Source organism: Geospiza fortis, unplaced genomic scaffold (assembly GCF_000277835.1).
Source record: "Geospiza fortis unplaced genomic scaffold, GeoFor_1.0 scaffold27, whole genome shotgun sequence".
NCBI classification, from domain to species: domain Eukaryota; kingdom Metazoa; phylum Chordata; class Aves; order Passeriformes; family Thraupidae; genus Geospiza; species Geospiza fortis.
The window spans coordinates 3,988,229-4,003,163 of record NW_005054329.1 but is presented as its reverse complement, the minus strand read 5'-3'; the positions used below and the strand labels follow the sequence as shown (position 1 = coordinate 4,003,163).

At 44.4% G+C, this 14,935-nt stretch overlaps 2 protein-coding genes across 2 annotated transcripts in view; one reads left to right on the top strand and one right to left on the bottom strand.

Moving 5' to 3' along the window:
* Positions 1-5,429, bottom strand: part of DDX31 (DEAD-box helicase 31) — a 43,065-nt gene extending 37,636 nt beyond the window's left edge. The window contains exons 1-9 of the mRNA XM_005421386.2: positions 5,304-5,429; positions 4,617-4,870; positions 4,357-4,432; positions 3,929-3,972; positions 3,492-3,562; positions 3,145-3,209; positions 2,353-2,397; positions 989-1,030; positions 157-221 (exon numbers count right to left, since the gene is read on the bottom strand). Coding sequence (XP_005421443.1) covers positions 157-221; positions 989-1,030; positions 2,353-2,397; positions 3,145-3,209; positions 3,492-3,562; positions 3,929-3,972; positions 4,357-4,432; positions 4,617-4,870; positions 5,304-5,429 — 788 coding nt within the window. The remainder of the gene's footprint in view (positions 1-156; positions 222-988; positions 1,031-2,352; positions 2,398-3,144; positions 3,210-3,491; positions 3,563-3,928; positions 3,973-4,356; positions 4,433-4,616; positions 4,871-5,303) is intronic.
* Positions 5,430-6,053: 624 nt separating this feature from the next.
* On the top strand, positions 6,054-14,262 carry GTF3C4 (general transcription factor IIIC subunit 4). The gene is made up of 5 exons (XM_005421275.2): positions 6,054-6,140; positions 7,707-9,527; positions 10,565-10,695; positions 11,514-11,602; positions 12,239-14,262. Exons 1-5 carry the CDS (start codon positions 6,054-6,056, stop codon positions 12,301-12,303), a joined length of 2,193 nt encoding a protein of 730 aa, XP_005421332.1. The 3' UTR covers positions 12,304-14,262.
* The last annotated feature ends 673 nt before the right edge of the window (positions 14,263-14,935 follow it).

Genomic DNA, 14,935 nt, shown 5'->3' with positions numbered 1-14,935 from the left:
AGCCACTATGCCTGTGTAAGATCCAGGGGATCACAGCTTGATCCAAGCTCACCATCCTCCCTCCCAGTAAAAAAAAACACTCTGAAGAAGAGTAGCAGATAAAGAGTCTGTAGAGTAGAAGGACCCAAAATACAATTTAAGAAGTTGTTTTCCTACCTGGCTTTTTCTGATTTTCTCTTTTCTCCCCCCATTAGCACTCCAGGCACAATCCAGGTAAATGGCTACAGAAAAGAAAACCAAGACCAGCAATGATTCTTCTTAATAACAAGACAAAGCCTAATCAAAAACTGATGTTTCTTGGCAAAAAGAGAGAGGATGGGGCTGACAGCAGTGTGCATGTGATGTGATCACAGCTCCAGCACTAAAAAAAGACTTGTAAGTCTCTTTTTAAGACTTATAAATTTATAAGACTTATAAATAATGAGGAAGTACCCTATTATTCCAAAGAAAAATGAGGAGGGGGTGGAAATATGGATCAGATAAATAAATGATTTAAACACCTTCTAGCCCAATAGTAAGATACTCTGCTTCAATTACAAGGAAAGCACTATCATTTAATGATTTTAAAAGCCTTCTCATTTCTCCAGTCATTCAGCTGGCAAAGCAGTTCCCCAAGTCCTGCTCCCCATCTGAAACCCATCTGGCCAGTATTAGTTTCAGTAAAACGGTCCTTGTCACCACCAGAGTTTCCATTCATAACTCAGCCTGAGACAATGAAAGGTATTTCTACAAACAAATGGCTGTGAAAATCAACTGTGCTTGTTTATCAGCACATGTGCAACTAGGGTGCTATAATTAATCACTTAATTGCTCATGTAATAATTTAAAACATGCCATAGGGAAATCACACACTTATACACATTTATCTTTAAGGACCATACATCTTGCCAGGTGCTGGATTTCCTTAAACCTCCAGCTGAATTCACAGGAACTGAAGTTGTTTAGCTCCTTACAGGAATAAGAAGAACACAGAGCATTGAATTCTTACCTTAAGTAGTTTCTGGATTGTATCAAAACTTTGGAGTGCAAGCTATGGAAATCAACAAAAGAAAATGAGCTCTGAAAAAGTCTCTCTGGACTAAAAAGCTGGATTACAAATCCCCATGGCACAAAAATCTGTAAATTAATCTAGCTATGTATATCAGAATTCTAAATGCATTCTTAGTTTTTCTTTTAGAAGCTGCTTATTAATTTTTTTCTCTTGAACAATCTCTCTTTTATTGTATTTTGACCTGCTCAAAAACCTCTCTACTGGCTCAGCTCCACGAGCCAGCTCTCAGGACAAGAGAGACTTCTGCTGGCTTCTGTGAATGACCTGGGGAGAAAACAAGCTACAGGCACAGATCTTGCTCCAGAGGAAGAATAAAAGGGAAAATTATAGAAATTCTGGGGAAAAAAACACCATGAAAAGGAAACACATAGGTCAATTCTCTTCAGGCAGCCCTCACAGTTCCTCACCTGACCCATGGAGTGATTGTGCCACTGGATCTTTCTGCATTTCTTTTCTCAAGAAAGGTTATTGCTTCCATTGCAAAGTAATACCAATTGTAATCACAAATTATCTTCCTAAGTACTCTCAATGGCAGCCCTTTAAATGAGTTTACACGCAGTTTCCTTCATGCTTAGTATTCACATGGCATCCTAAAGAGGCAGAAAGTTGTTGCTGTAAAAATTTAAATAGCTTCAGAGCCTTCTCCTTTCAGTAACAGAGCAGAGATATTGTACTGCAGGCTGCATAAAATATTGGACCCCAAATGAGATATCTGCAATCAATTCTCCACATGGAAGTTATTATCATTTGACATACCAAACAAAAATAAAAAAGGCTGATAACCTTTTCTGACACTGCCTTTGCAATTGCAAATAATATAAATTAAATAGAAGAGTTCAGTGGAGAACCAACTCTTGGAAGCCTCAGCTTCAGCATTCACTTATGGATTTGAATAAACAGCTTTGAAAATGAAATATTTGTATAAAGTTACACATTTGCAAAGCTGAATTCATTGGTTTTACTCATTCCCCCTGCACTGAGCCAGAGAGGTTCTGCAGCCTCCAGAGATTTCCAACTGCAGGAGGAGAACTGAGAAACTCCTTTCTTACTCTGAAAAATGACAACACTTTCTGTGAGGGCAAGATCTGAACAAAAGGAGAGTGATCTGAGAATGTTTTCTGATGCGGGGAGCTCTGGTGGACCCACACCCACATGCCAAAAATCAGTGTTCAGACAAACAGAGGTAGGAAGAGCCACGTAGCTCCCCAAAAATCAGTGTTCAGACAGATTGAGGAAGGAAAAGCCACCTAGCTCCCCAAAAATCAGTGTTCAGACAGATTGAGGAAGGAAAAGCCACCTACCTCCCTGGTTGGGACGAGCACGAGCGCGTAGGGGCCATCACTGCGCTGCAAACACACAAGAGCAGGGCTCTGAGAGAAGGCAGCACTGAGCACAGCCCTTCCACACCTCCCTGCTCTCAGCCAGCACTGAAGGCCTTCAGTGCAAGCCTGTACATGATGTTTTAGGGTATTTCTGCCCCACAGCTTTTATAAAATCAAGTTTTTCATGTGTCAGTCCTACACTGCCTTCTTGTCCCTGCTGGGAAAGCTGCTCACAGTCAAAGCCAACATTTCCTTGCACACACACATTGTTTCACTCCTGTGCTGCTGAGCTGCAGGGATGCTCTCCTGCTTGATGCACAGCAACAATCTGCAGGTAGCAGTGACAATCCAGGATGGGCAGGAAATGCTTCAACCCTTCAGTCAGGATGATCCCTTTCCATAAAACGCACAAGATCTGCAGCAGCATTTTCTGGTGTATGATCCAAACTGGGAGCAATTACCCAATCCCACCCCATGCCAAAGATTACCTAACAGGAACCTTTGTTTTCAGTTCTTACAGACCATTTCTTCTGCTCTCTACTTTCTCCACACCTGATAATTTAGGCCATTTCCAATTTATCCTGCAGCATGGAGCAATGGGGAATGGCTAACATTGATTTGTAACTGGAAAATCCCATCTGTCACATGTACAAATAAAGAGGAATGTGGATTGCTTGTATGAAAAAGAGACAGCAATGACTACAGGAGCTGGATTTTGTTTTTATTCATCTTAGTTTCAAAAGCAAATTTATTTAGTGCTGTTGGACCTACCTGTATTTTGGATTCCATTCCTTGCAAAGACTGCACAAGTGGAATCCCATAGGCAAGAGTTTTACCTTTTTGAAAGGGAGAAAATAAGAAAACTTTCCATTAAAAAAATATATGTGGCAATTACAACACTCCAGAAAACCAAAGCCCCATTTGTCCCACCACTCTTAAAACTGCAGTCAGAGTCTGGAAAAGTTTCTATTAAATAGGAAGTTTCCAGAATGGAACATTAACAGGCAATTCAATAAAGGGTCAATTAGAAAAGAGAGGTGGTGCTACCCCACTAAGATCTAGCTAAATAAATGCAGTTAACACACCCTAAGGAAGGACAGAGACAGTTCAACACTGACCTGAACCAGTCTGAGATCTCACCAGGGCATCTCTGCCTTGCAGGAGCACAGGAATCGTTTGCTTCTGAACACTGGGTGACAAACAAAGCAGGGCAGGAAATGCAGATGCAGCACAGGATGGAATTCCAAGATTTTAACACACAGTGACTGACTCAAAACTCTTTACCCCAAATTCCCCACACTCATCTCTGCTGTGCAGCTGCATCAGCTGAGGTGATTTCTAAGCAAAACCACTGAGCAGGCATCAGATATGATAAATTCAAACCAGATGGGTTTATGATTCAAGTACCAAACCAGAAGGCAGGAGTGCCCACAAACCCAATAGAAAAAAGAACAGTGGTACTGTGGTCTTCACAAACCCGTTAAATATAATGAAATAATCACAGGTGACTGGCTTTTAGGGGTAAACTGCAAAGCTTTGATACTGATTTGCTTACCTGGTCATGCTGCATATGTTTAGGACAGTGTTTATTGTGGAGATCTAGAGAGAGATAATAAAGAGAAATAAAGGTTTTATTGTCAAACTGTTCCTTTTGTTACTTCTTGTACTCCTAATACGGAACAAAACCCAGAAGACTGACATTTATTCTCTGCATAACTGGTCCATAAAGTTCCCATCTCCTCAAAATACTTCTTAGTTAATCAGAATTACACAATTGCTGGTTTTCTATGGCTTTTTTGGTACTACAGCAGTAAACAGTGAAGAGGGCTGGGACTGTGTCTGGGGACAGGTCAGGACATGGACCAGCACCCTGAGTAACAAAATCAGGTGAAATATCCAGGTCACCATGAATAAAGGCTCTCTGAGCTGCCCTCCAGCCAAAAACCTATGTTTCTGAGGCATGGTAGCCCTCCTGCCACTCACCAGATGTGGGTGGAGGTCCAGCTGGCTGAAGGAATCTGTAGTGAAAACATTTTCTTGCACCTGCTGCACTTCCTTTCTGTTAGAGTTAGGAGAAACAAAACCAAAACAAACAGTAGGGTTAAAAATAGAACACCATTCTACATAATCAGCAATGAAACTTCATCTGCCAAGCAACTGCTCTGCTAAACAAGGGCAAGAATTCAAGACCCTGAATTTCAAGGCATTGAAAGGGGTTCTTCTTTCCCATTTATCTAAAATACCTGTGAATTTCTGGAATGTCTGGGTTGTTTTTAAACAGGCTGGACGTCTTGATGAAAGGTTTGTTCTTCTGGCTTTCATTCTGTTTGTCAGTCAGCTGCTTCTTAGGAACAGTTTTTTGTGATGAGCTTCCCTCCTCCCTCCTGTCAGCCTCCGTGGCACCCTTCCTGAAGGTGTTTATGGATAATTTACGTTTGCGTTTCACGGGTGGGTTTCCATGTGGTGACTGCAGCTTCCTTTTCAGAGCACCAGATTGCTTTAAAGTGAAACAAACCGGTCAGCACCGACTGGGAGTTAACACACAAACATCACAGCCTTATTTTTGGAATCCCCCACTCCATGAGTAAAGAAATCAAAGCTGCTTTCTGCAGCTACACAACTCCTACTCCAACAGATCCACCACGAGCCTTCTGACGCTGCTGAAATGCCACGCGCAATTTGAAGCTAAATCTAGTGCTCATCCTTAAAGGATTCCGTTCAACTTCTCCAGTGGCTGGGCAGAACATGCTTTAAAAACCTCTCTCAAAATCATTTTAAAGCTTTTGCAGACGAAGCAGAGGGCTGGGAGAGCATCGCCCGCAGCCCGTCAAAGGGAACGCGGTGAGCCGGGGCAGTGCCGTCTGCCCGCACCGCCTGCGGGATCAGCCGCGGCGCGGGCGGGGGAGAAGCCAAAAGCTCCATTTAACAACTTGTCGGACGCTGCCCCCCGCCCGGTCACGGTCCCGCAGGGCCGCATGTCCCACAGGGTCCCGTGTCCCCTGTCCCGCAAGTTCCTGTATCCCGTATTCCGTGTCCCCTGTCCCGCAGGGTCCCATGTCCTGCAGACCCCACACCCCTTCCCTTCCCTTCCCTTCCCTTCCCTTCCCTTCCCTTCCCTTCCCTTCCCTTCCCTTCCCATCACTGCCAGCTCCATCCAGGCTCATCCTGGCACAGAGGATGCTCTTCCTGGGAGTGATCCCTGTGCTGGCACAAAGTCCCTAAGCACGTCTTTGTCACTTGCCTTCCACTTTGGGTTTGACCTCTGCAACTCTCTCTGCAAACTTCTTCTTGAAGTAGAGGGACTGCAGCCTTTGCTGATAATGGTTTATCCTGGAAAACAAGGAGGAGGAGCAGGCTGAGCTTTGCTTGCTCCAGGCAGAGCTCTGTTGCTCCACTGCTCACAGCTGTGCTCACAAAGCACTCTTGAGCCAGGGTGATTAAAAAATAATGACCCCTCTTCTCCCTGAAACTGTGCTGGGATGGGAAAAAATGACAACTGAAGCTACAGCTGTCCTGGGGTGGATCCCCGTGGGTTTTTGAGTACGTGCTTAAGCCTATCCCCTTAACTCAGCAGGTTCAGCAAGTGGATCTTTACACCCCACTGGTATGAACAAACAGTTCTTTCACAACCACTCCTAAGCAAAGGTGCTGATGAGGTCTGGGCTCCCTATGGCTTTGAGATGATCAGCGACGTGCACAGCGGCGGGCAGGACATGGTCATCCACCGCACCGCCGTGCCCGCGCCCGCCGCCGCCTGCATGCTCAAGGTGGGCGCCTGGCACGGCCTCGGCAATGGGTGTCCGTGTCTAAAGGGGGAGGTGGCGAGGAAAAGGAGCCGGGGGAGGTTCAGGGTGGACATCAGGAGGAGTTTCCTCCCAAGAGGGGTGGTCGGACTGCGGGATGGGCTGCCCAGGGAGCTGGTGGAGGTGTTCAAGGAACGACTGGAGGTGGCACTCAGGGCTTGGGCTGGGTGACAAGGTGGGGATCGGGCACAGGCTGGACTCGGTGATCTCAGAGGCTTTTCTAACTTTAACGATTCTGTGGCTTTTCACAATGGCGCCAAGCAGTAAGACAGGAGAAATGAGGATAAACTGATAGGCACAGAGCTGCATCTGAATACGACAAGAACTTTTTTTCCTGTGCAGAATCCAGAGAGAGTCTGGAGTTTCCCCCAGTGTGGTCCCTTCCAGCCTGACCCATCCCGGGATTCTGATCCTCCTCTTGGGGAGCTGCCCTGCCCAGAACTTGCTGCAGGCTCTCATTTTAAAAGCATCATCCCAGTGATGCCCAGGGATTCTGAAGTTCTGCAGTTTTTCTGAGGATCACTTGAGCTCCAGTACAGTTATTTCAATACAATTTAAAGTAGGAATCTTCCTTTGTTTTTCTACCTTAAGCTGAAGGGTTTTTGCAGCAGGGATTTCTCTGGCCTTCAGGGGGACATCTGACTTTTTATGAGATGGCAGATGTGGGTGAATATCTTACTAAGTAATAATTTTGTTGTTGTGAATCTGATTTTATTTTCCGAAACAATGCTGAGAATATGGAATGGAGTTGAGATACTGAGTATTTACATATTATGCCAGATATCTTTAATAGAACAAAAGTATGAAAACAGGCTCTTTGATTCAGCAGACAAAACTTCAGTAGCTGAGAGTCAAAACTATGCAAATTCAGGGCATTAATGGAGCTGAAGTCTTTAGGAGTGACATCAATTAACCAGTGTGTTGCTATAGGACACAAAACAACACGATGTGGGCTTGCTGCTTTTTTTAGGGTAATAAAAGGGACTTTTATTTTTTTAACTTCAACATTTATAAATTTTTAAAAGTGACAGTGGGTTGGAGGGTGAAAGTACCACCTCTCCACAGACACTAAACAAACCAATACCAAATTTCTTTTGAAACTGAAAACAGACTTATATCAAATTTCTTTTCTAAAAGAATGGAAAACAATAAATTATTTACATAAAGTATGTAAAAATTCATATACGAAAATATAAACATTAAAAACCCTTTAAAAACTTAAAAAATCAAAGCAACACCAGTGTAGTGTTGGTTGTGATTGAAAAAAATTCATTACAAAAGTATAAACATTAAAAATATTTTAAAATCTTTAAAAAATCAAAGCAGCACCAGTGTAGTGTTGGTTGTGATTGAAAAAAATTTCATTGCAAAAATATAAACATTAAAAAGCTTAAAAAATCAAAGCAACACCAGTGTAGTGTTGGTTGTGTTTGGGGATGCTCTGTTTGAAGAGGGAATTCATTCCAGGAAAGTCTTCCTAAAAAAACCAGCTGTACAGTTGTTTTAGAGGTTCTTTTTGTTGTGTTTTAGGTCGGCCCAAAGAAGGAGGTGGCTGAGTGCAAGGAGAAATTCGCCAGCTCAGTGGATCCCACTGTCAGCCAGACGTTTATGCTGGACCGAGTGTTCAACCCCGAGGGGAAGTCCCTGCCACCCATGCGGGGTTTCAAATATTCCAGCTGGTCCCCTCTGGGCTGTGACGCCAACGGGAGGTGCCTGCTGGCTGCCCTGACCATGGACAACCGCCTGAGCATCCACGCCAACCTCAACCGGCTGCAGTGGGTGCAGCTGGTGGACCTGACCGAGCTGTACGGCGAGCGCCTGTTGGAGGCAGGTTACAGACTGTGCAAGGCTGACACTCCCTGCGGGGAGCTGGGAGATTTCCCTGAGTTCCAGCGGCGGCACAGCATGCAGGCCCCGGTGCGCATGGAGTGGTCGGGCATCTGCACCACCCAGCAGGTGAAGCACAACAACGAGTGCCGGGATGTGGGCAGCGTGCTGCTGGCTGTGCTCTTTGAAAACGGGAACATCGCCGTGTGGCAGTTCCAGCTGCCCTTCCTGGGGAAGGAATCCATCACTTCCTGCAACACCATCGAGTCGGGAATAAGCTCCCCCAGCGTGTTGTCCTGGTGGGAGTACGAGCACAACAACCGCAAGATGAGCGGGCTGATCGTGGGCAGTGCCTATGGCCCGGTGAAGATCATCCCTGTCAACCTCAAGGCGGTCAAAGGCTACTTCACGCTGAGACAGCCCGTGGTCCTGTGGCAGGAGATGGACCAGCTGCCTGTGCACAGCATCAAATGCATCCCTCTCTACCACCCCTACCAGAAATGCAGCTGTAGCCTGGTGGTGGCTGCGAGAGGCCCTTACGTGTTCTGGTGCCTCCTGCTGATATCCAAAGCAGGGCTGAACGTGCACAACTCCCACGTGACTGGGCTCCACTCCTTGCCCATTGTCTCCATGACTGCAGACAAGCAGAACGGCACGGTGTACACCTGCTCCAGCGATGGCAAGGTCAGGCAGCTCATCCCCATATTCACAGACGTTGCTTTAAAGTTTGAGCACCAGCTGATAAAGCTCTCGGAGGTGTTTGGCTGTGTCAGGACTCACGGGATCGCTGTCAGCCCCTGTGGGGCGTACCTGGCGGTCATCACCACCGAGGGCATGGCCAACGGGCTGCACCCCGTCAACAAAAACTACCAGGTTCAGTTTGTCACCCTCAAGACTTTTGAGGAGGCAGCTGCACAGCTCTTGGAATCTTCTGTTCAGAATCTTTTCAGGCAAGTGGACTTGACGGATCTTGTACGCTGGAAAATCTTGAAGGATAAGCACATTCCTCAGTTCTTACAGGAAGCACTGGATAAAAAGATAGAGAGCTGTGGTTCCACTTACTTCTGGAGGTTTAAGTTGTTTCTCTTGAGGATTTTGTACCAGTCGATGCAGAAAGCCCCCTCAGAGGTCACGTGGAGACCTTCACATGAGGATGCCAAAATCTTGATATCAGATTCCCCTGGGATGGGCAGCACTGAAGATGATCAAGAGGAAGGAACTTCAAAACAAGCCAGCAAGCAGAGCCTGGGGGACACAGGCAAAGGTGTGGACATTGATGACACTGCAGAGGATTCTCTCCATCAGTCAAGTGACTCTGGAGGCCGTGAGCCAATGGTAGAAAAGCTTCTTGAAATACAGGCACAGATTGAGGCCGTAGAAATGCACTTGACACGAGAACACATGAAACGGGTGTTGGGAGAAGTTTACCTGCACACGTGGATTACAGAGAACACCAGCATTCCCACCAGAGGAGTCTGTGACTTCCTAATGTCTGATGATGGCTATGATGACAGAACAGCACGAGTAAGTGGCACCTCTGCTTGGGGGATTCTGTGTCACTGTCACTTCTTTGTCCCCCCTCCTGAAAATACAGCTGGGCTGGGAAGGAGAGCTGTGGTCATGTCATCCTTGCCAGTGAGATTCTGTAGAGCATTCAGCTTAAATTGTCCTTCCTTGATATTGTGAAATAGGAGGGAATGTAAATACAGATGTTGAAATTTGGATCAGGTACAATAAAGAATAAAGTTTTTGGAGAACAGGGGCAAGGACTGGCGTTATTGTGCTGCTGTCCGTGGGTTTAGAACATGAACTGATTGAGGGATGTTTGTTTTCAATACTGAGTTTGTTTATTCCATCATCTTTACACAAGTCAACTTCAGGTGTATTTCCTCTAGTCAATCACACTGTGGTTCTAATGTTAGTGTGGTGTTTTCCCTGCTGGCATCACAGCCAAGTGTGGCCATCAGTAACTCCCTAGGAAAGTGCTCTGGCACAACTGCTGGGTTGTTCTGGCATCCAATTACTATGAATTGAAAGTTTGAGAGGTTGCTTTTCTTATCTTAGAAGAATCTTGTTTCTTTTTTATAGTGATGAAAAGCGACTTCTAAATTGTATTTTATCTATTCAGTTTGCTGTCACACTTTAAAGGTCCCTGGGATGTGTTTATATCTATTGAAATGTCACAGACAAATTTGATCACATAAATGTTCTGCTATAAACATTGTACTCCCAGATGACTGCTGAAGACATCCAGGTAATTTCTGAACAGGAATTCTTTTTAGCACATCCACTGTGATAGGCATGAGGGAAAGCATTGCTGTTATGTCAGTGGTGTGATATCAGTTCTTTCAGTACTTTTAAAATTTGCAAGGAATTACTGTTTTTATAGTCTGTATCCCTTTAGTGTGGGACAGAAATCTTTAGAACAAAAGGAGAATAAATGAATACTTACTGATACATTGTATTTCTTACACTTTGATTTTTTTGGGATTCAGCTTATTGTGTGTCACTCTGAAATCACAGTGAGGGCTGTGTCACCAAGTGCCTCCTGTGTGTTGTAGGTGCTGATTGGGCACATCCTGAAGAAGATGAACAAGCAGACCTTCCCTGAGCACTGCAGTTTGTGCAAGGAGATCCTGCCCTTCACCGACCGCAAGCAGGCCGTGTGCTCCAACGGCCACATTTGGCTCAGGTAATGAATGGGCTGAGCAGCCAGAGCTTGTCCCCTCTGGGTGACTCAAACATCCTTCAGGAGCTCACCAAACCACTTGTTAGCACTGGAGTGAAAAGGCTTGAAGCATCGTAGCCATGCTGCAGTTTTTTTCTGTCCTCTTCCATAAGAGCCAGGGCACTGGAGGTTGGATTTGGTTCTCTTAGCAGGACAGTGTTTTTATAATAAAATGATTTTGAGCATCTTGTTTTTGGGAAATATGGAGTCAGGGAGAAAGCAGGCAAGGGAAAATTGAGGACAAGTCATCCTTTGGAACGTCACTGGAAGGAGGGTTTGTTCAAGCTACTTCAGCATTTGAAAACAAAAGCAGTTTAACAAGAAATGGTTGAGAACAGGCTCATTGAGATGTCAGACAAATGAAATGAAATTATAGAAAATGAAATATTAGAATTTGAAATTTTAGAAAATGAAATCTTCCTGAAACCAGTGTGGGAGGTACAGGGAGATCGTCACTGGAGCTGTGGCAAGTCACTAGTTTGTCACAGAGAAAAGCTGTGCCTAACAGGTTTTTTGTGCTAGTTTGGGTAAATAGTCATGGCCTTAAGGACACCCTGGTTCTTCCCTGTGCAGGAGGGCCTCAAGCTTTTCAACTCCTCTACTGTATGCTAGAATTCTTTTGTCAATAATATATTGAGTTTTGACCTTTCATTTTTGTGTCCATATGCAATTTGGTACTCTTGGGAAGTTTACCTGAATTAATAAATTATTAATTTTCATATTTAATGTGGTTCATTACTGCCTTTACTCTCCTAAAGATAAAACTGCTTGTCCTTTCACAGGTGCTTTCTAACCTACCAGTCCTGCCAGAGTTTGGTGTACAGGAGGTGTTTGCTTCATGACAGCATTGCACGGCACCCAACCCCAGAAGGTAAAATGTTCCTGGGCCCAAAAGAGGCAGGATTGGGGCTTTTTATCTACAAAATGGTTTGAATTAGTTTCACTGGTTTTCTCTTTTAGGCAGTTCCCCTGTGAAGCTCTGCATTTCACAGTGTCTTGGCATTAGTGATGTGTTAATTGCAAATTAATAACTGCAGAAATTGAGGTATAAATCCCACATTTTAATGAAATCTGGGTAAACACATAATCTGGAATGCTCCAGCAGTTAGTTTGATATTCAAGTTGAATATATCAGCATCCAGTTCTGGAAGAGGAATAAAAAAACAGGAACCAAGGACTGTATTATGTGAGGGATCTAATTTCAGTTTAGAAAATGAGAACATTGCAGTTAGGCCATGATGATCCTTGATATTTTTTTCCTATACAGCTGTAAGCATGTAAGGATAAACCATGGAGTGTTTCACCTTAATTTTGTCCCCTGATGAGGTGGAATTTAAACTGGCATTACTTGAAATTTCAAGGCAGAAACAGAGTTGAATTTTCAGTCACTCCTGCATGTGAATATATACAAATTGTCCAAGATTCCTGTTGAGTTTGTGCATCTCAGGTGTCATTCCTCTGTTCATCTCTACCTCCAGCTTTAAACAATTTGTTTTCTTATTTGCAGATCCTGAATGGATCAAGAGGTTATTGCAGGGACCTTGCACCTTCTGTGATTCTCCTGTGTTCTAGAGAAAAGCTGGGTCAAGACTGAAAGTATTTTCTCTACTGCATAAGCTCCCTTCAGCCTGGGAGGATACAGGGACAGGAACAGACTCTGCTGGAGGGAGAACACCCTGTCCACAGCCCTGTACATAGAACACCACAGGTTCTACAAACTCCTGAAATCCAGAGCCCATTCCATGCTCCAGAAACAGGAATGCACCTGGAAGAGCCAGTTTAAAGCTGTTTGGAAATGCACCCAAGGAAGCCTCAGCAGCTGGACACTGACAAGGAACTGGAGGGTTGAGCAGAGTGGGAATTGTCCTTTCTGCCTGTCAATTCCCAAAGCTGGGATGGGAACAGCAGAGCTGCCTCTTGAATGGTCTTGGTGGGTAGAGAAGGCTCCAGCTTGCAGTGCTCTCCTTTGCTTTTTAAACCTTTGCTATAGAACATGGAACTCTCCAGATAATCCATGGTTCCAGTGTCTTGCCCAGAGAAGCAGAAGCCAGTTACAGCCATATGAGAGAATTTGGCCATTACATGAATTTCACTGAAAGTCTAGAAGAGTAACAGCCTCAGAAATGTAGCAGTCAGAAGGGTGATATTGGCTGCCTGGGATCAGTAAGGATAATTTTAAAATATAATAATAATAATAATAATTAAACTAATAGCAATTAGCTTAAACACTAATATATATACATATATATAAAATTTCCAATGCTCTTAAGTCTCTTGCCCCACTTTCTTTTTCTGAACTAAGTTCTAACTCCTTTCCAGCTCTTGCCAAAGTATTTGCCTTTGGTTTCACTTAACCCTCTACCAAGAGGAATCCTCTTTTCCAGAGAAACTCAGTTACCAAAAGCATTACTAATTAACACTACTGTCAATTAAATTGAGAGTCTCCCTCGTACAGCAGTTGAGTTTTATACAAATCTGACACACAAATAATCACTGTCAGCTGACAGTTTTTCTTTTCATAATAGCTCAGTAAAAAACCCCAAACAAACAGAACACCCCCAAACCCCAACCCCACCATGGCTGACATGCTCTGGGTAGGGCCAAGGAGGCTGGTCAAGCTCTTTGTGTATCCCAGGATGGTTTGGGTTGGATGGGACCACAAAGCTCATCTCATTCCACCCCTGCCCTGGGCAGGGACACCTCCCACTATCCCAGGGTGCTCCAAGCCCTGTCCAGCCTGGCCTTGGACACTCCCAGGAATCCAGGGGCAGCCACAGCTGCTCTGGGCAGAGCCTGCCCACACTCACAAGGCAGGATCTGTTTCCAATATCCCATCTAACCCTACTGAAGCCATTCCCCCTTATCCTTTCACTCCAGGCTCCTGTAGAATCTCTCCATCTCAAGTGGCTAAGTCCAGAAATTTATTTTGCCTTCTAATTGTCCTATCAGAAAAAAACATCTTTTTTTGCCATCTGTTCCTAAAGAGCAGAATCCTTTTCAACCTCCTATGCAGTGTTAGAGGAATAATACCTCCCAAATGTGTGTGGTTACTTGGTACAGTTTGTCTTGTTAACTTCAATCCATGTTGTCAAATAATCCTGAGTTTGTGTATTTCCATTCTGCAGAGTACCAATGGCAGAGGTGTCGCCCTGTCTGTGATTCCTGACACTTCCACTGTGTGGGAAGTGCTCTACAGCTCTTGAGAAATCATGGAATTGTGCTGACACTCTCAGTGTCCCACCAGTGCATGTGTGATTGGTGCTTGTTTCCTCCATTCAATGACTATGCATATTTTGTTCATGTTCCTTCAGCTTTAATAGGAGCAGATTTTTTTTCAGCAAACATTAAAGTCAGCTGTCCTTCTGCTCAGTGTCTCATGCATTAAGCATGATCATGCATTGACTGAGAAGAACATTACTGTAGTAGCCTAGAAACAGCAGAAGCACATTCATCTGTAAAATAGTTAGCCTTGTTTGTAAATATCCTTGGAAGTGATACCATAATTGTATTAAAGAAACATTTAGTTTTTTATTGCTGTGCATTGAAAATTGAAATTACTTCAGTGTGTCTGCAGAGAAGGGAAATGTAGCTCGTGTTGGTATCCAGTAAAACAAGGAGTAACCTTGATACCCAATGTGTGTGGAATTTGGGGCCAGCTCTGGTTCTTAGGGACAAAACTTCCCAGTGCTGGGGCTTGGGCAACAGAACATCCCTTTTCATAAGAGCTGAGTAGGGGTTTATTCGTGGTGGTTGAGAAGGTTTTTTAAATGGAAGCTGCAGGTCCTTGCCCTGGCAGCTGTGACAGCTCATCAGTAAATGTTCCAGTTTAGAAATTCTCCTGCTTGTGGAGAAGGGAAGGAAGCCCTGCAGAACCCTGTCCCAGTGCTTTCAGAAAAAGTCAAAGAACATTTCTTTGGTCATGGCTTAGACACCATAAAAATACCCTGAGCTACTGAAATGTTTAAGTCTGGCTGACCCAAAGGTTCACATGATAACAGATCAGATTGGTTCATGCTGATCATTTCTGGCAGTTCTCTTGAATTTCCCTGGGCTGAGTTTTAATGCTTTGCCATGGAGAAGCTCTAGCACACCTCACATTAACATTGCAGCGTTAATGTTTATTTTCCCTGTCTTTCAAGGCACTAGATACTCAGTCTGCCATTGCCAGTTTATTTAACCTGGTTTCAGACTTCTGGGAAAATGG